Source organism: Podarcis bocagei (genome assembly GCF_964188305.1).
Source record: "Podarcis bocagei genome assembly, chromosome: 11".
NCBI lineage: Eukaryota > Metazoa > Chordata > Lepidosauria > Squamata > Lacertidae > Podarcis > Podarcis bocagei.
This window is the reverse complement of record NC_138136.1, coordinates 50,802,258-50,826,606: the sequence shown is the minus strand read 5'-3', so window position 1 is coordinate 50,826,606 and position 24,349 is coordinate 50,802,258. Positions and strand designations below refer to the sequence as shown.

Here is a 24,349-nt window from a genome sequence, read left to right as displayed (position 1 = left end):
GCAAACTTCAAAATCGTCTCAACTGGTTTGGAATCTTCCCACAAAGATGCTTCTTTAACAACTGTAGGGGCACTATTGGGAAAACCCCAAACTCAGCAAACTTGGTTAGCAGGCCTACAAGGAGGATTGAGGATTATGATCGGAATTCCCAGCAACGGACCCTTCCTATGAACCCCTCCCCACGATTTACTAACCGACCATCCCACCGGCAAGAAGGGACTGCCTTAAGGGGTAGAGCTTTGACAGGTCCAGCTTCGGCTATTATAGATGCTCCTAAAGATTGCCAGACACAAGCCCATGTGGACCCCCCTGCAGCGATAACGATCTCCAGTCCTCAAAATGGCTGCATTCCTTGTGCTGATACCATGACGATGCAAGAGACTCTGGGAGATCCAGCAGCCCTTTGGACAAACACTGAGGCAGTGGCAAGGCTAAACATGCTACTGGAAGCTAACCGAAAAGGATGTCTTTCTTCTGTCTTACATAGTGCTTTTCCATCAACAAGCCTCGATCCTCAAGGCACAACTCCTGCAACTATAGAGCATACGGCAAACGACGAGTCTATGGACTTGTCGGCTAGTAACACCCCCTCGTACCAAGACTTTCTCTTACAGCGATCTATAAATTCGCCCCAGCCACTGGCTGCTCCTGTGACATGTGACAACTTGAACCTGAAATGCAAACAATCAAAAATCACTGCCTTTTTTCACCCTACTGCCCCTCCACGCAGCGTGCACCCCCATTTGGATTCTCCAGGATTAACCACGCAAGAGAAATCATGACTTGAGGGAAACACAAAGCGGCCTCTTACACTACTATCATGGAATGTGGCTGGTATTAAATCCAAACTGACAGATCCATCATTTGTTGCCTATATAAATGGCAGCCACATCCTTCTATTCCAAGAGTCATGGGCCTGTGAGGACTTCTATCTAACAGGATACAAGGGCTTTTACCTGAATGCCACGCAGAACTCGTTATCACATGGTAGACCGCAAGGAGGCTTGGCTACCTTTGTTTCCTTAGCCATAAATTTTCAGGCCGAAAAAATTGACATCCAGTCGTCACTCATGCTGATTATAAAGTTGCAAACAGCAGAGGAAACGATAGTAGTGATCAATATCTACTTATGCCCAATCTATAAGAGAAATTTGGTTGATCAGAGATGGCAGGAAATCCAAGTGACATTGGAAACACTTTTTGATAAATACCCCGAAGCCACTTTTCTGTTGGCGGGAGATTTTAATGGACGCCTGTCACATACTGACCAAATCTTATTCTCTAAATTTAGCAAGTACCCTTCTTCACCTCTTGTGACTACAGATCTTTTACCAAGGAAATTCAAAGATAACATAGCCACCTACGCAGGTTTCAAATGCAGGCAAACCTTGCTGGCCCTCAATTTCCTTCTGCTAAATGGGGCAGTCAGCTCGGACTACCCTGCCGAATTCACCTATTGGTCAGGTTCACGTGCATCCACTATTGACTTTGTATGGATATCTCCTGACCTTACCCCAAAAATATCCAGCTTTAAGGTGGCTACAAGATTGGAGAGTGATCACTTCCCTCTAGAAATTTCCTTGACTCTGGCTGACGAACTTGATAGGCACTCCTTTGTGCACCTATCAAATGATCATCTGGAGATAAGACCTACAGCCCTTAAATGGACCTCCAATTCGGCCCAGCAGTTGAACGAACTTCTCTGGTCTGATCAGCTCCAAATAAAAAGGGCTTCCCTTATGCAGGCGGATGAGCCTCTACCAATATATGACGATATAGTAGAACTTCTAAAACCAACACTAGTCCGGTCCCCCACAAAGCATGGTAAACAGTTTTTCCACAAAAAATGGTTCGATGAGGAATGCAAAAACTTCAAGAATCATCTGTATAATGAATGGTTGGCATACAGAGCATCAAATGACCCCATGCCAAGTAACCGTCTTATCACCCTCAGGAGAAGTTATAAAGCCCTACTAAAGGAAAAGAAGCTTGAGGCAGAAAGAAACAATTGGAACAACCTTTTGATAGCTGCAGAGAATAGAAATCCAGCCTCTTTTTGGCAGTTAATTTCCAGATACCTGGGTAGGCCGCTTGCAAGAATAGAACCCCACATCTCAGCGGACACTTGGGAAAGATACTTCACCGATCTGTATGCAGCCCATGATGCCTGCGGAGATACGGTGGAGCCGGAAGCACTGCCCGATTGGGACCCAGTTACATGCCCTGAAGTTGAAACTCTCATAGATCGATTTAAAGCAGGCAAGGCCCCCGGTGATGACCTTATATCCATTGATGCCATCAAAGCAAATAAAGATTGGTGGATGCCACTTTTAGCAGCACTTTACACGTATATAAACAAAACAGCAAAATTTCCCTCTAGCTGGAGCTCTGCGTTGATTGTATTAATACATAAGAAAGGCCCACGTACAGAGCCGAGCAACTTTAGGCCAATCAGCTTGCTAAATGTCATTGGGAAGATTTACTCGGGGTACCTACTAAACAAACTATCGAAATGGATGGAGGACGACAATATCATTGCCGATGAACAGGCGGGTTTTCGCCCTGGAAGATCTACTACAGACCAAATATTAACCTTGAATCACCTGGCGGAAAAGTATGCCGGCAAAGCCCCAAAGGTTCTTCATGTGGCTTTTATTGACCTTAAGCAGGCATTTGATCGAATCTCTAGAAAGCAGCTATGGACAAAACTGGCTGCAACAAATATCGATCGTCGTCTCCTTCATCTGATTATCAGCCTCCATACAAACACCTTTCTGAGAATCAGGCTAGACAATAAAGGCCTAGTCTCCAACCCCGTTACCACCACTAGAGGGGTAAGACAGGGTTGTTTATTGGCCCCAGCATTGTTTAACTTTTACATTAACTCACTGGTGACTCACATGGCCAATGATGCTTTCCACCCCCCCCAAACTAGCAGGCCGATCTCTGAATGTTCTTCTGTATGCGGATGACGCCGCACTTCTTGCTAGATCCCCTATTGGACTGAGGAGAATGTTGCAAGCTCTACATGAATACTGTGATCAGCATGAGCTCCAACCCAACTATGCTAAGACCAAGATCATGGTCTTCTCTGCCCGACCGAGACTCTATCGATGGTCGATGAACGGGATCCCCCTAGAGCAGGTTAACTGCTTTAAATATCTGGGACAAGTAATACGGTCAAATAGGTCTTTTCTGGCCCATAGAGACTATATAACAACTAATGCATCTAAAGCAGCCATCCAGATTAGATCTCTATATGCTAAGAATCAGGCTCAATCAGTGATGATAGCTTTGAGACTCTTTCAAATGAAAGTCCTCCCCCTTCTTTTGGTGGGCATCTCTTTAGGCTCCCGTAGGGACTTTTTGAAACTGGATTCTATCCAAACGCGATTCCTTAGAGCCATCCTTAGGATTCCCCCCTCGGTAGCGGGTGCAGTTATGAGATTAGAGGTCGGCTGGCAAGCTCTACGGTATGTGGCCTTGAAGACGAAGCTCTGGCTATGGCTCAAGCTTTGTTTTAAACCAGTGGGTATTGCCCCCTTGATATTGAGGGACGATTTCCAATCATCGTGGGAAAGGGAGGTCACTAATGAGGTTCAATCCTGCGGATTGTCTCACCTTTACTTTGAGTCTATGTCGTACAATCAAGCTAGAGCTGTGATCTCCCGGAGACTGAGTGACATTGCTAGACAAGAGGACATAGCCCAGGTAAAACCAGGGATGTTCCTAGGGGACCAGATCTATCGGACCATACCAGCCCCCTACCTTGCAGAAATCCACTATGTGGAATACCGCAGGCTTCTTACAGCGGCTAGATTAAATGTCCTTGACTCTGCGATATTGTGGGGAAGGTACAGGGGAGTACCATACGCCCAGAGAACCTGTCATTGTGCCATGGGTGTGGTTGAGTCCACCGAACACATTCTCTTGACTTGCCCTTCTTATGCAGAGCTTAGACAAAATTTTATAGACCCACTTCTATGTCAATTTAGCTCCCTACCCAGAGAAAACCAGGTTTTACACTTGCTGAATAATGTCACTAGAGCTATACCTTCCTTGGTGGCCAAATTTCTTTTTTTAGCTTTTAAGCGCCGCAAGACTTTAATTGATTGTATTGATATGGGGCTATCTGTTTAGCCCATTTTAGTGTTGGCTAAGCTCAAAAATCTTCTTGGATGTTTTAACTGTGTATTGACAATTGTACTTTTTTCTGACTGACGGTCGAATAAAAGGTTGATGATGATGATGATGATGGTTCAGGTCCTAGACTCTAGAGCAGGAGAAAACAAGCCTGCTCCATTCTCAGCTATCCTATCTCCTCTCAGTGTTTTCTTTGCCAGGCTAAACATACTCAGCTCACTCAACCATTGCTCATAACGCTTGGTTTCATCTTGGTCGCCCTCCTCTGCACACATTCCAGCTTTTCTGTATCCTCCTTAAATTGTGGCACCATCCTGCCAACACCCCCGGTGTGAACAGAAACAGAACCAAATCTGACACTAAGGAAGTCATGCTGATGTGAGCAGCTGGAGGGGGGAAGGCTGGAAAACACACTGGGGAAAACAGCTTCACTGCACTCTAAGGCAGGAATGTGAACACACCAGTAGTGTAGGAAGGCAGGGGCTGGGGCTAGGAGGTTGAAGGGTGGCACTGGAGCTGCACAGTGACACAATTTTGGTGGCTCTCCTAACCAAAGCTCAACAACTTTGGGTGATCTCTTTAAAAAAGCTCTGTCCCAGGCTCCGGTGGAGGTTGCTATGCCACTGAAACACACCGAGAATATCTGCCTCATACTGAAGTCTGTTCCTTTTGTCTTACCTGGATTACATAGGTAAAAGACCCCTGCATGGTTAGTAAGTCCAGTCATCTCGCCTTCAGGCCGAGGGAGCCAGTGTTTGTCCACAGACAGCTTTCTGGGACACTTGGCCAGCATGACTAAACCGCTTCTGGTGCAATGGGACACCGTGATGGAAACCAGAGTGCACAGAAACATTATTTACCTTCCCACCACAGTGGTACCTATTTATCTGCTTGCACTGGTGTGCTTTCAAACTGCTAGCTTGGCAGGAGCTAGGACAGAGCAACAGGAGCTCACCCCGTCGGGGGATTCAAACTGCCAACCTTCTGATCAGCTAGCCCAAGAGGCTCAGTGGTTTAGACCAGTGTTTCCCAACCACTGTTCCGCGGCACACTAGTGTGCCGCGAGATGTTGCCTGGTGTGCCGCGAGATGTTGCCTGGAGGGAGGCGGGCGAGTCGGGCGGCGAGAGGCGGGGCGGCGACGGCGAGGAGAGGCCGCCCAGCGCGGGGCTCTTGCCGTCTGCCTGCCTGGCTGCCTGCGAGCTCGGCGGGCAGCGCCTCCATCCGCAGCGCCCGCCTCGCGGTTCTCATTCCCTGCCCCTGCCAAAGCTCACCCAGCCAAGCCGCGCTCTCCTTCCTGCCTCGCTTTGCTGCCTCCTCCCCCCCCACCCCCAAAGCTTGGAGGTTCCCCGGCAAGGGGGAGGGGAAAAAATTGAAACTTACACTTTCGTGCGTCCCTCCCGGCGTGACGCTGCGTGCTGACGTCACGGGGCTGTAATGGTGGTGTGCCTCGAGATTTTTTTCATCAAACAAGTGTGCCTTTGCCCCAAAAAGGTTGGGAAACACTGGACTAGACCACAGTGCCACCCATGTCCCTTTCACCTGGATTACATAAACCTTAGCTGGGGAAGAGACTGAGGAAGGGAGAAGAAAAGTATGCCTTTCGGTGGCAGGCAGTAACTTCTGAGGACCATTGCTGGGAACTGCAGGAGGGGAAAATGCTCCTGTGCTTGAGGGTTTCCTATAGTCATCTTGCTGGCCACTTTAAGAATAGGATGCCGGACTATTCAGGCCATTGGCCTGATCCAACAGGCTCTTCTTATGTTCTTATCTTGGGCATGTTTACTTGGAAGTTAAATCCCACTGTATTAAATGGGGCTTTACTCTCAGGTAAGTGCATAATAGGAGTGTAGCCTAAGTGGGGACGTGAAATAGATATACAAAAAATATGCAGTGTGAAGAAAAATAAACTCTCTCTCTTACACTCATTCATAATACTAGAAACCAGTGTCAACAAGTCAGTTAAAAGGAAGCATTTGTTGAAACAAAGCACAATGAACTTATAGGCTTTAGGGCTATTTTAAATAGCTTTAAAAAGAGATTAGACAAGTTGACAAAGGGCAGGTTTAGCTGCCAGCTCAAAGCACAATATTTAGCATGTCTACTCAGAAGTAAGTTCCATTGTGTTCAGTGAGGCTTAGCAGGTGTAGGATTGCAGTGTTAACCCATGGCAGTTATAAATAGAAATGCAAATTCATTAGGGGGAAGATGATGGCTCTTGCTCTCTGCTTGCGTATTTCAGAGTCAATGTGCTGGATGCTGTGGGAAAGGGGGTGTTATTCAGTAAAGCTCTTCTCATGTTATGTCTGGGATAGGCAACCTGCAGCCACTCAGCTTCCATCATCCCTGGTCATTGGCCATGTTCTCTAGGTCTGGTGGGACTTTGACTCCAACTGCAGGTCCTCCATACCTAGTGCATCACCGACCTGAGGCTCGCTGAAGACCGCAAGTTATCTAACAGCAAGGCAAATGCTCACCAATCTTTGGGAGAAGAATAGGTTAAAGAGTAAACCCTACACATATCTGGAGTGCAGTCCTTAAGGTGGTTGGATGGTTGTTGTTTAGTCGTTTAGTCGTGTCTGACTCTTCGTGACCCCATGGACCAGAGCACACCAGGCACTCCTGTCTTCCACTGCCTCCCGCAGTTTGGTCAAACTCATGCTGGTAGCTTCGAGAACACTGTCCAACTATCTCGTCCTCTGTCGTCCCCTTCTCCTTGTGCCCTCAATCTTCCCCAACATCAGGGTCTTTTCAAGGGAGTCTTCTCTTCTCATGAGGTGGCCAAAGTATTGGAGTCTCAGCTTCAGGATCTGTCCTTCCAGTGAGCACTCAGGGCTGATTTCCTTAAGAATGGAGAGGTTTGATCTTCTTGCAGTCCGTGGGACTCTCAAGAGTCTCCACCAGCACCATAATTCAAAAGCATCCATTCTTCGGTGATCAGCCTTCTTGATGGTCCAGCTTTTACTTCCATACATCACTACTGGGAAAACCATAGCTTTAACTATACGGACCTTTGTTGGGAAGGTGATGTCTCTGCTTTTTAAGATGCTGTCTAGGTTTGTCATTGCTTTTCTCCCAAGAAGCAGGCGTCTTTTAATTTCGTGACTGCTGTTACCATCTGCAGTGATCATGGAGCCTAAGAAAGTACAGTGGTACCTCGCAAGACGAAAAACCCGCAAGACGAAAAACGCGCAAGACGAAAGAGTTTTCCGTTTTTTGAGTCGTTCTGCAAGACGAATTTCCCTATGGGCTTGCTTCGCAAGACGAAACGTCTTGCGAGTTCTTGCGAGTTTGTTTCCTTTTTCTTAAAGCCGCTAATAGCCGCTAATAGCCGTGCTTCGCAAGACGAAAAAACCGCAAGACAAAGAGACTCGCGGAACGAATTAATTTCGTCTTGCGAGGCACCACTGTAAAGTCTCTCACTGCCTCCATTTCTTCCCCTTCTATTTGCCAGGAGGTGATGGGACCAGTGGCCACAATCTTAGTTTTTCTGATGTTGAGCTTCAGACCATATTTTGCGCTCTCCTCTTTCACCCTCATTAAAAGGTTCTTTAATGCCTCCTCACTTTCTGCCATCAAGCTTGTGTCATCTGCATATCTGAGGTTGTTGATATTTCTTCTGGCAATCTTAATTCTGGCCTGGGATTCATCCAGCCCAGCCTTCCGCATGATGAATTCTGCATGTAAGTTAAATAAGCAGGGAGACAATATACAGCCTTGTCGTACTCCTTTCCCAATTTTCCCAAACTCCATGGACAAAGGCAACAGGTTGGATGGTGCCTTGTGTCAACTCCTGCAGGTGCCGAATGTATTGCTCTGCTTTCCTTTGGAGCACATCAGTGAGGCCGAGAGGGGGTTCTTGTTGTCTGGGCATCCCAGGACCTCCACACACACTGCCTAGGCTTGTGCCCCAGAGTGGTCACTTTGGTCCTGCAAATGCAGCAAAAACAATGTGGGAGGCAGCAGTTATGGGTTACTCTGCAGCCACAGCAGGAGCTGTGATTCCAGTGGTTTGACACCACCCCTGGAGGTTCACTGCATTGTCTCTCAAGACAGACAAAGATACCTAGAAAGGGGGATGGGTTTGCAACACCCTTCTGTTCCATTCCTGTTTGGAGAACAGAGTGGTCCCTAGGGACACAGAAGCTTCCCATCCCTGGTTTTTAGAAAAGGTGAGGAAATTGCTTTCTATAATAGGGATGAATCACCGGTTTTGCTCTCTAGTGCTTTTGGAATCCAGTTTCCCCGCAAAAAAAGAAATAAATGTCATTGTGCTCCCTCCTTCTTCCCACGTATAATCTCAGCGCAGTCAACCTCAAACAAAAGCATGACAATGAGGTTCCTGAAAGTTAGTGATCAGTGAAGGTGTTTGCAGTGTACACCGCAATGCGAGCGTGTGTCCAAAATAAAGGTTTTGTTGGCCCAATGAATATTGTGAATAAAAGTGTTTTAACAGACTGAAAAGCAAACACACAGCAGCGGAACTTGTTTGTCGTTCAAACACCATCCTACTTTGTTTCTAACTCAAACATTGGAGCGCAGGAGGAACAAGGTATTTTAAACCGAACCGAAGAGATTTGCCGACCTGATAAAGATGCCGTGTAAACAAAGCCCCACAGAGCCCAAAGCTTAAAAACAAAAGAGATCAGCCCTCCTAGATCAGCCCAAACTACTTGCTTTTACAATCATGATTACACCTATCTGGTTTTGCATTAATTTTCCTTTAGAAAAAATGAGAGAATTTCACCTTTCCGGAGCTAGAGCTTGCAATTGCTCACCGTGGCCATTGGGAGGCGCCTTCTCCTCTGGAGTCCGCCTCGGGAAGGCGAACGTGCGCCGTATGTGTACCGAGGGCGCGCGCGCGTGTGTTGGAATGAGAAACCGTGTGCTCGTGTAAATAAAGGACGCGCAACAATAAAAAAAATGAAACGGAGCAATTGCTGCTTCTACTTAAGAACAAAGCAAAACGCCCGCACGACCCCCGTTTACAGGAGGGGAGCCTAACCATGTTTCTCAGATGCACATTTATATTGTATCCGGGAACAAATAGGCCTAGGATTAAACTAAGTTATAATGAAATAAATGGGGTTTAGAATATTAAGAAATGTGAATAAGATGGGCTATAATTGGAAATTGTTTTAGTTTAATAATGATACGGGAAAGCTGTTACCTTCAACTACAAGGAAACTCAGAAGGGAGGAACTAGAGGAAGTCAACCAAGATGTTTAAAAGGTTGCATTTGTAAATAATTAAGTTTGTTGTTATTGTTTATTGTTCTTTTCCCTCCTTTTTTCGTTCATTGATGTATTTTTCTTTCTTTTCTTTCTGTTTTTGTGTATCATTCTGCTTTGTGGTTTTTGTTCTCATTGTGTAAAATCTAATCTAAAAATTATATATATATATATAGAGAGAGAGAGAGAGAGAGAGAGTATCCGGGCAACAATCTTACCAAAAGTGCAAAATTTGGAAATGTATCCCACGCGCCTTCCGATCTGCAAACCCCGCACCTTCCCCTCCCCCGCAGCCCAAAGCTTTGCATTAAATCCCTGGCCACCTTTTCCTTCCTTTGAACCTTCGCGAGTCCAAACTCTTCAGAAAGGAAAAACAGAAGAAATCCAAAAGCGAGAGCTGTATGTACAGTAGTTGGGGGTGGGAAACGAGGCAACCTACCCCACTGGTTCCTCCAAGCTCCGCCTCTCATTATTGATAGCGCTTTCGATTGGCCCGAGCGGGGCTCTCTGCCCGCCCCCCTCCGCGACTTGCTTGGGAGCTCCGCCCCCTGCTTTCTCTTAGCTCCGGAGCTCAAGGAAAGGGTTTTTTCCCCCGCTCTTGATTGCGCGCGGCTCGCCAGCGGCTGCAATAGAACCGTTCCAAGCCCGGGCGCAGAAGCAGGAAGGAGGGGAACCTTCAGGTCGCGGGTTCGAGTCCCCGGTGGTTCCGTCGCTTCCTCCCACCACTCCCGCAGCTCGGGTGGAAGAGGAGAAACGGCTGCATATTTGCACCCCGCGCTCCCACGTCCTCCTTCGCTCTCTTGTGGGTGGCCGGGAAAAGAAAAGCCGCACTTTCCCCAGCCCCCGCCCCACCTGGATCTGGCCGCCTGACTCTTGCTGGAAGGGAGAAAGCTCCGAGGCTGCTTCTGCTCTTGTCGTGCTTGGCGGTGCATCGCTTGCCTTGCAGGGACACCCGTCCGCCGCTGCTTTCCTTTCCTTGGCCGGCTTTCGCCTCGCTGCCCGAGGGGCCCCTTCCTCCGCAGCCCTCCGGACCCATGGCGACTGGGTTGGTGGAGCCGGTCTATGGACTTTCTGAAGAAGAGGTAAGCCGGGCGCCGGCAGAGAGAGAGAGAGCGGGGCTGAGCGATGCACGCGTGTTTCCGGGGTGTGTGTGTGTGTGTGTGTGATGTGCGTGTCGTGTTTTGGAGCGTCTCCCCAGCACTCTTTTGTCCCTGCCCGCTTTGCATTCCGGTTTGCAAAACAGGGAAGTCGTCCCTTCCCCCCACCCCCGCCCTTTCTCTCTCTTTATTTTTGCAAATTGGGTGGGGAGAAGAGGGGGAGGAAACCAGGGTGGGGGGCAGGAGAGGAAGGGGGCTTTTCTGTGGCTGAGGTTGCCTTGCAAAAAAAAGCATTGCATGGGCACGGTAGACGACGTTGCGGGGGGGAGAGAGAGAGAAAGAAAGAGAAATGCGTGTTTCCCTTTCTGCAAAGAGAGATTGGGACTTGAACGAAAGCTTGTTATCGCATCATCTCGATTGGGGGATCAGGGTGGTATCTTGCCAACAAAGCTGCTGGGAGCGAAAGTCTTTGAGCTCCCGTTCCTTCGGTGTGGAAATGCAAAGCCAGGGGTGGGGGGAGGGACAGGGGGTCCCGTGGGGGTTTCCCTCCGACGAGCTCTGCACTCCCCGCCCCCCACTCTGGATGAAGCCGGCCTCCCCAAATCAAAAATGCAAATAAATAAATAAAATAAAACGCGAAATGCAGACTTAGAACGGGGCTTGCTGCACGGTCCTTTGTCAATAACAGGTTCTGCTTCCTAACAAAGCCAGGGGCTTTGGAGTGAAAGCTGGGAAGGAAAGGGGCGGGTGGCGAGCCAGGTGAGCGGCCTCTTTATGACTGCACAGGTAGGTGAATCGCGAGGTGGGAGAGGAGTAGCATCTTTTCCATTGTTTCTCTTGAGATGAGCCTGGAGGGCTTGGAAGGCTGTGTGCTTCCTATAGCACGTGTGCAAATAGGAGAGAGAAATGCTCCACATAGTTTAAATCTCCTCTTTTCCAGGAACTCTGTTCCTCTAAGGAAGCTGGTGTACTTAATGAATCATATGAAAGAAACGATGGGCATGTGTGTGTGTGTGCATGTGAACTAATATATGGGCTTTCCCAGGAAGAACGGCTTGTACCAGCAATTGCACAGAAATGCTTCCCGGTCGACCCATTTAGTCTTCCGCAGCAGGTGTTGTTGACATGGGCATTGACAGAGCGCCTTTTGGTTGGCGAAGCAAGTGTTGCCACCCAGATGTGCCACAACCCGTGTTTTGCGATGGTTGTGTGGATTTGGATGCCCGTGCGCACATGGGAGATGATCAAATGGAGGGATAAATGATTCTGTCCTTCCATTAGTGTACTGTTTATGCTTTTGCTTTAAAACAAAAAAACCACCATTGAGATATTGTGGGGTAGATCTAGGAAAGGGGCTTTGCCTGGTGGCAGTGGGCACCCAATGCAAGCTTATAAAATCACCACACCAGTGAGTGGCATGCCATGGAGGGAGTGAATTCGGGGCTGGAACAGAGACTGAGAACAGAGGAATGGCAGGCAAGAATCATGAGCCAAGGAAACAGGAGTGCTTCTGTGTGTGTGTGTACATGCAGAAGACTTGGCGCTGATTTCCTTGCTCCTCCCCCTTACCAATCAATAGGGAGCTATATTGTGCTTGCTTTGCTTACTTCTTTTCCCACCTCTTCTTGTTGCTCCCTTTCCAGTCTGTGTAGGTGAAGGCAGAAGCTGCTCACATCTGCACATCTGTCTCCCAGGCAATGTGCATTTCCAGATGTGCGGTAGGAAAGCGTGGGTGTATTTGGGGGGGGGGGATGATCAGGCCAAGCTGGGATAGCTCATTTGCTAGAGCATGAGGCTCTGAATATCAGGGGCTGCGAGTTCAAGCCCCATGTTGGGCAAAAGATCCCTGCATTGCAGGGGGTTGGACTAGATGACCCACAGGGTCCCTTCAAACGCTACGATCCTATGATTCTAAAAAGCTGATAGTGGAGGTATGTTTACACACCCTTAGGTTGGAAGGGACCATAGGATCCTGGGAGGAGATTTGTAAGCTGCTGTTTGTTTGCTGAAACGTAAATCCAGTAGGGCGAGAGGGTTGGGTGACAACTCTGCCTTCTCAGAACTGTGAAACTAACACAGCAACAAAATTAATAGGAACAGTTACTTCTTGGGTGTTGGGGTGGTTTTTGTGAGGAAGACACATGGGAATGCATTATTATTACTATAATTATTAATTAAATTTGTATAGTGCCCCTTAGCAGAAGATGCCAGGCCAGCTCACAACATAAAAATAGAAAATGGAAACACAAAATACATAAAACAAAACAAAACAAACCAGCAACCCCAATACATTTAAAATGCCATAGAAAGTTAATCAGCCAAACAGCTAGTCGAATAATAATACAGTGGTGCCTCGCAAGACGGAAAACTCGCTAGACGAAAGAGTTTTCCGTTTTGGAGGTGCTTCGCAAAACGAATTTCCTATGGGCTTGCTTCGCAAGACGACAATGTCTTGCGAGTTCCTGCTGGTTTTCCCCCCCTTTCCCTCCCCTTTTTCTAAGCCGCTAAGCCGCTTATCAGCTGATCCGATCAGCAGATAAGCCGCTAAAAGCCGCTAATAGCGCTAATCCGCCAATGGGCTTGCTTCGCAAGACGAAAAAACCGCTAGACGAAGAGAATCACAGAATGGATTCTTTTCGTCTTGCGAGGCACCATTGTAATAATAATAATAAATTTTTATTTATACCCCGCCCTCCCCAGCCAAGACAGGGCTCAGGGTCTTGAGGAACATTTTCTCCTGGTGCCTAAAGATATGTAATGACGGTGCCAGCCAAACCTCCCTGGGGAGAGCATTCCACAAACGGAGAGCCACCACAGAAAAGGCCCGTTCTTGTGTTGCTATCCGCAAGACCTCTCATGGAGGAGGCACATGAAGAATGTAGATACAGGATAGAAAAGACACTGGGATGGTGTCCCATTGTAATCAATGGGGATTCGAACCCTGATCTCGCAGGTCCTAGTCTGATGCTCCAAATACTATGCCAATCTGGCTCTTAGTGTTTTTGCAGGTAGACGTGTGCGTAGGGATTTGGATGGTGGCCTCAAAGTGCAGGCAGGTTGATAGTGGTTCTTAAAGTCTGGTGGTTGCAGATTTAGCTGGGCATAATGTTTTCTCAGTTTCATGTGCATAGAGAGATATGAAATTGAGCCTGATCAAGCATATTTTGTTGCATATATAAAATTCCAATAGTTGGTGCTTGGCACTCAGTCCTTGGTCCTTAAAAAAAAGTTATCTAATCAGCTTTTTATGTGCCCAATCTGGAGGGCAAAGATTGCTTCTGCTAACGTATAATCTTGCAGGAGCCTTTTGGGTGTTGCTGCTCTGCAGATAATGCCAACGCAATTCCGCATCCAAATTCCCTGGTGTTATATTATTAGCCATAATGGCCAAGGCAGTAAAAATCACAGCAGATAAAAGTTCAAGCTATTAAATTGTACATGGACCTTTTGTGCAAGATCAGAGTCTAGTTTAAGACTCAGTGGTTCTGAAGAGGAAGCCTGTCCTAAACAATTGCTGGCATTAGAGACACTGGATGCCTTTTTAGATGGAGGTCGGCAGCTGGAAGACCCCAAGCCAAATCTGCCTCCCTGGGGTTGCCAACTTAAGTAAAGGTAAAGGTACCCCTGCCCGTACAGACCAGTCGTGTTCGACTCTAGGGTTGTGCGCCCATCTCACTTAAGAGGCCGGGAGCCAGCGCTGCCCGCAGACACTTCCGGGTCACGTGGCCAGCGTGACAAGCTGCATCTGGCGAGCCAGCGCAGCACACGGAAACACCGTTTACCTTCCCGCTAGTAAGCGGTCCCTATTTAGCTACTTGCACCCGGGGGTGCTTTCGAACTGCTAGGTTGGCAGGCGCTGGGGCCGAGCAACGGGAGCGCACCCCGCCGCGGGTATTCGAACCGCCGACCTGACGATCGGCAAGTCCTAGGCGCTGAGGTTTTACCCACAGCGCCACCCGCGTTCCTTGGGGTTGCTAACTTAGATGGCTTTAAAGGAAGATTGTACATCACCAGTGGAGGCTAAAGCAGTGAAGAAACTCAATATGGAGGTCGGATGGCCGAAGTATTGGGAAATCTTAGAACAGGATGGAGACAAGTTTAAACTACAAAGTCAGGAGAAATTGAAGCACAAAGTAGAAAATTGGTTTCAATATCGCCAAATAATGGAATTTTTTAAACAGGATAGGAAAATCGGTTTCCAGGTGGAGAAATCAAAACTAGAGACCGAATTGTTAGAACCCAATACTAAGAATTTATCTAGAATGTATAACTTGCTGTTGAAATGGAACACACAGGATGAAACAGTTAAATCTGCTATGATTAAGTGGGCGCAGGATGTTGGACACAACATTATGTCAGATGACTGGGAATGGTTATGGAACACCGGTATCAAATTTACGGCATGTAATGCCTTAAAGGAAAACATTATGAAAATGGTTTACAGGTGGTACATGACCCCAGTCAAACTGGCAAAAATCTATCATTTGCCCGATAATAAATGTTGGAAGTGTAAAGAGACTGAAGGTACTTTCTATCACCTTTGGTGGACATGCCCGAAGATAAAGGCCTTCTGGGAAATGATCTATAATGAAATGAAAAAGGTACTTAAATGTACTTTTCCTAAAAAACCAGAGGCCTTTCTCTTGGGCATTGTCGGCCAATTGGTGACAAAGAAAGATAGAAATTTCTTTATGTATGCCACAACAGCAGCAAGAATACTCATCGCAAAGTATTGGAAGACACAAGATTTACCTACTCTGGAAGAATGGCAGATGAAAGTGATGGACTATATGACACTGGCTGAGATGACAGGCAGAATCCGTGACCAACGCAAAGAGACGGTGGAAGAAGAATGGAAAAAATTTAAAAGCTATCTTAAGGACTACTATAAACTGAATGAATGTTAAAATGTTGTGGTTGCCAGAAGCAATAGGGTACAGGGATACAAGGTTAGACAATAAAAGAGGACTAAGATGACAGAGATTAGAAAGTAACAATTGGGAGTTGCTAGTTCAAATATGGACATTGGGATGCAGAGAGGGGGGTATGGGGAAGTCTAAGAAAAGAGGTTTATGAAAATATCTTTGAAACTATTTTGTATGTTTGTCTTTTTTTGTGTTTGTTTGTTTTCTTAAAAATGTTGTAAAACCAATAAAAATTTATTAAAAAAATAAATAAAGGAAGATTGTACAAATTCATGGGAGATAAGGCTACTAGCCATTAGGCAGAGGCTGGTATTTCTTCTGAATACCAGTCGCCAGCATTCAAAGTTTGCCAGGTGGTAGGAACATTTTCTTGACACTTTTTCGCATACTAGCAACGCATCCTGTGGAATTCTATCTGTTGTGCTTTATCTGCGCAATCGAAATGAATTTCAGGACCTGAAAAGCCGTATTAAAAAAATACGACTCTCGAGCCATCTGGACCCCAAATGGCAACTAGATGTTCTGTTTTGGTGACTGTAATCCTTATGTAAGGGACTGGGACTCAGGTACAACCAGTGGCGTAGCGTGGGGGGTGCAGGGGGGGGCGGCCGCACCGGGCACAACATCTGGGGGTTAGGATTAGGGGGCGCAAATCCACGGGTTAGGGGGCACAAATTACTTGCCTTGCCCCGGGTGCTGACAACCCGCGCTACGCCACTGGGTACAACCTTCAGAATTTCTGTGGGGTTTTATATCATTAGTGGGTACATCAGAGGTTGGAATTCTGAAGCTGTCAGGAAAGCCTGGACCAACCCCGTATCAGCCTTGCAGAAGCGTATATGCCGGGAGTGAGTTAGTCGGTATATAGGGTATGTGTGTGGTGGCTGAGGCTGATGGGAGTTGTGGTCCAAAACTTCTGGTGTACATCAGGTTGGTAAAACCTGCTATATAGAACCAGGGTTGGGAGACCTGAGGCTTGGAGGGATCTGTTTAGTTTCCACTAGAACCAGAGTTCCATTGACTGAATCCATGCGCAGAATCGTGGCTCAGGAAAAAGTTGCCTCCCCACCCCCCCAAAATGTATTGTGCTGGAGCTTTCACACAGATCCTTTCACATAACAAACCTTCTCCTTCTTTTTAATATTTTCATTAGCCTATTTTTGTTTTGGGTGGGGAGGCTTTTCATTTTCGTTAAGCCGACAGAAGTCAGAAACACTTACTGATCTCCTCAAAATTACCTGAAGTGCAGTCGTGCTTTGGCATTACGCCTGAATGGAATGCTAACGGAATGAAATGGATGTCTGAATTGGGGGTTCGTCTCCCATGATAACTGGCTATGTAAATTGGTGGCTTCAGGCTCCCTTGCGTTCAGGCAGCTCTGTTTACATTGATTTTGTCCCTTGCACATCATCTTCTGAATCCCTATGCAGTCCAGAATTTGGGATAGCATTCTAGGGCAGTGGTTGGTGCATATGTTGCATACCTCATGGACTTTGCTGTTGCTGTCTGCAAGCCGAGAGAGCACACCTAGAATGTGTCTTTTGTAATTGTGTACTGCAGGGTGTGTGTGTGTGTGTGTGTGTGTGTGTGAGAGAGAGAGAGAGAGAGAGAGAGAGAGAGAGAGAGAGAGAGAGAGATTTCTGTTGAGAACCTTCATCTGCATGGCTGATCTTCTTGCTTAGGAATGGCGACTAGGCTTCCAGAGGACACACTTTGAATGCTGCTGGTATAAACAGAGCCTTTTATTGTGAGCTCAGAGACAATTGGTTGCACCAAAGGTGGTTTATATGCTTGTTATGATGGAATGCAGGCTTCTCTGTGTCTCCCTCCCTTCCCCCAGTATGTTTTTGGGCTTTTTTGGTGAGAGAATAGGATGTATTTATATTCAGGGATGTTTGCCAGAAGTCAAATTCATGCTCAGCGCAAAAGGAAACATGTCTTATCAGCCCTTTGCTTGGAGTAAGTCAGTACAAGAGAGGTGTTGGCTGCCCTTGGGAGACACAGCCAAGAGTCTTGTGGCACCTTGAAGGCAATTAAGACTCTGAATCTTCTACAGCAGAATTTCCTCCTGGGAATTTATCGCTTTTAGGAACAAGGGTGAAAACTGCAAATGGAAAAACATTAACCAGAAAGTCTGTCTGGAGTATAAATCGGGAGTGGAGTTGACTGCTTTTCTGGGGAGATAATTTACAGGGAGGGGAGGGTTTGGTTGGTGGTGATGATTGCTAATAACCATTACTTTGTCAACTTAAAAAATAAAAATTAATTAGTGGCTTTCAAACTGTTGCGGAAAACCCTGGGGCTCTTACTGGGGTTCCACAATTTGAAGATCAGTAACTGTGGGCCAACGTCTTGAAGGACAGCTTGCCCACTGCTTCTGAGAAATGTAGAGATGGTAGGAAATGTTGTGGTTGTTGATTAAATTTCTCTTTGAGTGTGTTCTAGGGGGTACCTCGGAAGTTGAATGGATTCCATTCTGGAAGTCGGTTCGACTTCCAAAGCGTTCGGAAACCAAGGCGCAGCTTCCGATTGGCTGCAGGAAGCTCCTGCAGCCAATCGGAAGCCACATCAGACGTTCGGGTTCCAAAAAAGGTTCGCAAACTGGAACACTCACTTCCGGGTTTGCGGCGTTCAGGAGCCAAAACGTTCGACTCTCAGGGCGTTCGGGATCCAAGGTATGACTGTACTTAAAACAACAACAAACCACTCTCCCAAGGGAGAACAATGCTAGGGTTCTGCTCCCTCCAGTGACATAAAACAATATGGTGTGAGCTGGGTGATGTAGTGTGCAGAGCTTTGGCTTGGTTCAGCTCTCTGCTTTACAGGGAGCTCACTGGCCAACCTTGAGCCTGTCACTCACAGCCCAAGCTGCTTCAGAGCCTTGCTAGGGCCATAGGAAGCTGTCTTATAGCGAGTCAGCTTGCACCAGGTATGAGGAACCCATGGCCCTGCAGGTGTTGCTGGACTACAACTCCCATCATCCCAGACCACTGGTGATGCTGGCTGGGGCAGATGAGGGCTGGAGGATCATGGGAGCTGTAGTCCAGCAAGATCTGAAGGGCTACCCCTGCCTTATAGGAAAGGCAGAGCGCAAATGTGACCAATAGGTACTGAGCACTGATGCTCCTCGTCTTGCTAGCTATGAGCTAATCTTCTAATAATTCTCTTGTCGCGCCAGCACAAAAGTAGGCAAGATGGAGACCCCGAGAGGGTAAACCTCAGCGACTGAAGCATTCACGATGCATATTTCAGTGAATGGGGTGAATGTTCATTGCAATCAAGCAGCAGCTGCGCCATTTTGTTCTAACCGGATTGAACAATGTGTGTTTGTGTGGGTGGAATGCAGAGGGCTGCTTAGTTCATAACTCCCAGAATAAGATGATTTTTTTTTTTAATTCAAAAAATGCAAAATATTTTTTATGCATGAGGCAGAGGGGGGAAAGCATTTGCGGAACTGCGATGGAGACGGGAGGAAATCTATCAGTGCGTGTTTTGCGAAGAGGTTCGTTGCATGTGCGATCCTGGTTACTTCTGAAGGCACGAGAAAATGTCACAAGAAAATAGGCACCGACTTGCAAAACAGCATCTCTTTGCCTTCCTGCATTATGTCTAGACCAGGGGTCGGCAAAGTTTTTGTGGCTCGGGCTGGTTCACGGTCCTGCAGACACCGCTGTGTGCTGGAGTGCACAAAAACACTATTTCCGGCGCTCTTCCCGGCATGGAGGAGGCATGCGCAGCTTCCTGCAGCCAATGGGAAGCCGGCCAGCATCACGGAAGCTGGTCCTTGCTCTGCTCTGCGCACAGGAGCCGAACAAGCAAGCGGTGGGGGGCCCCAAGCAGGCAGCGGGGGTCCATGGGCCGGTTAAACAGACCCCATGGGTCTCTTGTGGCCTTTGGGCCTTAGGTTGCCGACCCCTGGTCTAGACTCTAGTGCAGCTTCCCCTACGTCCTGCCCCAGCCTGCTCTGCATCCTTAGTAATAAGATGTGCTGTAAATTGTATTTGCCCCTATAATGTCTTTTGACACATGGCTGGTTTTTAGGCAATGGCCCTGTGTTTTTGCTCATGCAACGTCTTAATTCCACCTTGGATTGTCTGAAGCAAAATCCAGTGGGTGTCCTGTAATCTGATGATAAACGAGCATGCCTCTTCGATTTATTGACTCTGAATTAGCCGAATCCTTCTGCTGTTGCTCTAGCTGTTCATTTAGCCAGCTTTCCATTGTATTCTGAAGTAGAAGAGGTTGAGAGAGGCTTTCCTGCGTTGAATTCCTTGCTTCTGTTCTGCCAGGGCTCTTTCTAGCCGAAGATGTGATGGCTTGCTCAAGTACTTTTAGGAGATGGGCATGACAGAGGGGAGCATGTGGTCCTCCAGATGTTGTTGGATTACAATCCCATCATCCTTGGTCAAATTGGCAGGGCGTGATGGGAGTTGAAATCCTACAACATCTGGAAGGCAGCATGTTAGCCACCTATGTAGTAAAGGTGACACATCCTCTGTCACTCAGCTTATAAAAAGGTAAAGGGACCCCTGACCACTAGGTCCAGTCGTGGCCGACTCTAGGGTTGCGGCGCTCATCTCACTTTATTGGCCGAGGGAGCCAGCGTACAGCTTCCGGGTCATGTGGCCAGCATGACTAAGCCTCTTCTGGCGAACCAGAGCAGCGCACGGAAACACAGTTTACCTTCCCGCCGGAGCAGTACCTATTTATCTACTTGCACTTTGACGTGCTTTCAAACTGCTAGGTTGGTAGGAGCTGGGGCCGAGCAACGGGTGCTCATCCCATCGCGGGGATTCGAACCGCCGACCTTCTGATCAGCAAGTCCTAGGCTCTGTGGTTTAACCCACAGCGCCACCCGTGTCCCTACTCAGGTTATAGTCCTCCCCTAAAAGGAATGGGATGAGATGTTTGTGCATCAGGCTGGTAAACAGTTCTCTGTCCCTTGTCATAAGAACAGCCTTCCGGTGAGACCAGGCAGGGCAGTTCTTATAATATGGAATATTGATCACAAAATAGAAATATATTTATGAGCAGGTGGGCTATTCCTAGGGTCTTCTGGCGGTTCCTTCACTGCGAGAAGTGAGGTTATAGGGTAGAGGGTAGAGGGCCTTCTAGGTGGTGGCGCCTGCCCTGTGGAACGCCCTCCCAGCAGATATCAAGGAAATGGATAACTCTCAGACTTTTAGAAGGCATCTGAAGGCCTTTAGGGACGTTTTTAACGTTTGATGTTTCGTTATGTTTTATATGTACTTTATTTTTATTTTTTTTTAAATAATTTTTATTAACAGGCCAATCACATCACATTATCCAAATCACATTAGTTCCAAATTATACAGCCAAATTTTAAATTTTGTTGGGGGTGCCCATACATCAAGCTCCGAAACTCTGAACGAGTCCAAACATCACTTATATTACTGCTTTAATTAGACAGTTCTATCCAGTTCAATCCAGATAGTCCTTTATTACTTTCTCTTCTTGTTGTTATCGTATATTCATTTCTTTGCGATCTCTGATAATTTTCACAAGCAGATTGGCAGGCATCCTTGTGTGGGTTTTGTACTCTTCAAAGATCATATCGCCCAGGGACATGTTTTATATGTACTTTAAGCTGCCCAGAGTGGCTGGGGAAACACAGCCAGATGAGTGGGGTATAAATACTACTACTACTACAATGGACTACATGGAACTGGCAGAAATGACCGGCAGAATCCGAGATCAGGGAGAAGAAGTGGTGGAAGAAGACTGGAAGAAATTTAAAGACTATTTGCAGAAATACTGTAAAATTAATGAATGTTAAAGGGATGTTGGATTGAAAATAAGCGGTATTGGTAAAAAGATTAGTAAGAATATGTAAATACGGATTGACAATTGTTGGAAATATATAGTTATAAATAGGTTAAGATATTAAGTAAAGATAAATGATAGAGGGTAAGGATTTGCTGAATTAAATATTTGAACTGGAATACGAAAAAGGGGTGTGTGAGGAGGTCAGGAAACAAGTAACTGAAATATAAGACATGAAAATATTGATTCTTTTTTTCTTAACTTTCTTTTTACGTTTTATGTATTTTGTCTTTGTATTTTTGTATCTCTTTTTCTTTTATTATTGTTATTCTGTTCTATTTTTTATCCTTAATTCTGTAACTTTTTATTGTTTGTAAAATTCTAATAAATATCTTTTATAAAAAAAAATACTACTACTACTACTACTACTACTAATAATAATAATGGAAGGCTAACAATTGTGGAGATTTTTACAGTGCCAGTTAGGACAGCAGTAGAGCAGTAAAAAGGCTTGCTCCTCAGTAATTCCCACCACAGTCCCTATTCAGCCTTCATTTCATTGGCAGCGTCACATTCGTCTGGCAATGGCAGCCCTCCAGAGGCCGCTCTGTGGGGTTCGTTGCCTTCTGGGAACCATGCCATGGCGGTGCTGTCAAACAGAGATTTGGACAGCAGGTGATGTGGAAATGCTGTACCCGAGGATCCTGGGAGTGCAATAGCAGATCCACACGATACAAATAAAGTGCTTCCAACACACAGGACTTCCACCGAAGAATTCTGGGTACTGTGGTCTGTTAAGAGTGCTGGGAAATTTATCTCTGTTCGGGGGGAACTATAGCTCCCAGGAATTGTTGGGGGAAGTCGTGTGTTGGATGTGCTTTAAATGGATGGTGCTTGTTGAAAGAGTTAATCCAGGGCTAGATGGACAAAAACCTCACCTGGAACAAATCACCTTCAAAAAAGGGCTCCATTCTGCTGTGGCCTCTCTTTTTTTGCGGTGCCCTCCACAGTGAGATCAGCAGTAACATGCAGAGGAACATTTCAGGTGCTGCTTTCTTGACCTCCAGCCCATGGAGGTCTGGGTTAACATTTCTCTCTCCAAAATGATAGTTCAAGGTAAAGGACGCCTGACAGTTAAGTCCGGTTGCAGACGACTCTGGGGTTGCAGTGCTCATCTCACCTCACAGGCTGAGGGAGCTGGCGTTTGTCCACAGAAAGTTTTTCCGGATCATGTGGCCAGCATGACTAAGCAGCTTCTGGCGCAACGGAACACCGAAACCAGAGCAGCGCACGGAAACGCCATTTACCTTCCCGCTGGAGTGGTACCTATTTATCTGCTTTCACTGGCATGCTTTCGAACTGCTAGGTTGGCGTCCCTAAAAACTGCAGAATGCAGCAGCTAGACCAGTGACTGGGAGTTGGGCCAAGACCATATAACACCGGTCCTGAAAGATCTTCATTGGCTCCCAGTACGTTTCCGAGCACAATTCAAAGTGTTGGTGCCGACCTTTAGAGCCCTAAATGGCCTCGGTCCTGTATACCTGAAGGAGCGTCTCCACCCCCATCATCCTGCCCGGACGCTGAGGTCCACCGCCGAGGGCCTTCTGGCGGTTCACTCACTGCAAGAAGTGAGGTTACAGGGAACCAGACAGAGGGCCTTCTCGGTAGTGGCGCCCACCCTGTGGAATGCCCTCCCATCAGATCTCAAAGGAATAAACAACTATCTGACTTTTAAAAGACAACTGAAGACGGCCCCATTTAGGGAAGTTTTTAATGTCTGACACTGTATTGTTTTTAATGTTTGGTTGGAAGCCGCCCAGAGTGGCTGGGGAAACTCAGCCAGATGGGCGGGGTATAAATAATAAATTATTATTATTATTATTATTATTATTATTATTATTATTATTATTATTATTATTATTATAGCAGCTCTTTAAAAAAAAGGAGGGGTGTCTGGAAGGAGAGAGATAGAAATGAGAGAGCACAACTATTTTTCTTGGCTATGTTACCCCAACATTGCCTGTGCTTGCCAGATACTGCATTAGAGGGGAGGGAAAGTGAGGTCACTTTTATTTTATTTTTGCAAGAGGAAGTGTACGCTAACAACTGCTCTCTTATGATTGAAGCTAATTTTTATTGCAGCCCTGCAAGTTCACTTTACTGCAGGATGTAGGGTGGATGGGACAACATGGGAAGCCCAACCTGCGACAGCAAATGCTGCTGTCTCTTCGCGCTCCTAATTTTTAACTTGTTCACCGCTTCTCGTGGTGTGGCTTCCTTCACCAGCAGTGAAGCTGATGCCTTCTCTTGAGTTGCTCTGGCAGTCTGGGTGTTGCGACTTGCTAGCATAACATTGCCAGGAGGACAGACATTGCACCAGGATAATGACCTTTTGCATCAGTTGCTGCCTATTCTTGCACCTTGAGTAAAGAAAGACAGGTTGATATGAGTGTCTATGCCCAACTCTAGCTAGTTCATGACCTGTGGCCATTCCTGGACTGGGACACCTCGTCCTCAGCTTACCCATGTGCTGATAACCTCCTGGATAAATTACTGCATTGTGCTCTACATGGAGCTGCCATTGAAGACTATTCAGAAGCTACAGCTGGTGCAGAAGGCCCAGTTACTGTCTGCAATGGTGAAGGGGGATTCCATATGGCTCCACTAAACTAATCTCTACAGTGGCTCCCTGTTAGTAACTGGGCCTGATTCAAGGTTATCGGGTACCAAGAGTTGAGCAAATAGGAACCCTAGCTCTTCATGGGAACATCTATGGCCTGCACAGGTTTGTTAGCAGTCAAAAGTGGATGGGATGCATATATTCTCCATGAAGTGCGCAAGGAAGTTCATGCCAGAACCTCCTGCCTACCACAGCCATAAAAAAATACGGCGGGATCACAGTGTTAGAAATTAGCCAGGCGCCAGGCGCGTTTTGCTATTGCCGCAAGTGCAGTTGCTACTACGTGGAGATTTCTGGGTGGTAGGTTGGCGACCACAGTTTAAAAACCTCTGCCTTAGTCCATAGTTAATTCCATTTCTACTGTGTGTGTTTCACCTTCTTGCATAATGGGACAAGTGAATTGTTGTAAGAGGAAGCCACAGTCAAGCAATGTAGTTGAGATCATAGAATTGTAGAAGTATAGCCACATTGGAAGGTCATCTCGTCCAACC

General features: G+C 46.8%; 1 protein-coding gene across 1 annotated transcript in view; it reads left to right on the top strand.

Moving 5' to 3' along the window:
- Positions 1 to 9,929: 9,929 nt before the first annotated feature.
- LOC308597363 (E3 ubiquitin-protein ligase NEDD4-like) overlaps positions 9,930 to 24,349 on the top strand; it is a 121,924-nt gene continuing 107,504 nt past the window's right edge. Inside the window, exon 1 of the mRNA XM_081213285.1 lies at positions 9,930 to 10,454. Within this exon, the coding sequence (XP_081069411.1) occupies positions 10,407 to 10,454 (48 nt within the window). The 5' untranslated portion in view covers positions 9,930 to 10,406. The remainder of the gene's footprint in view (positions 10,455 to 24,349) is intronic.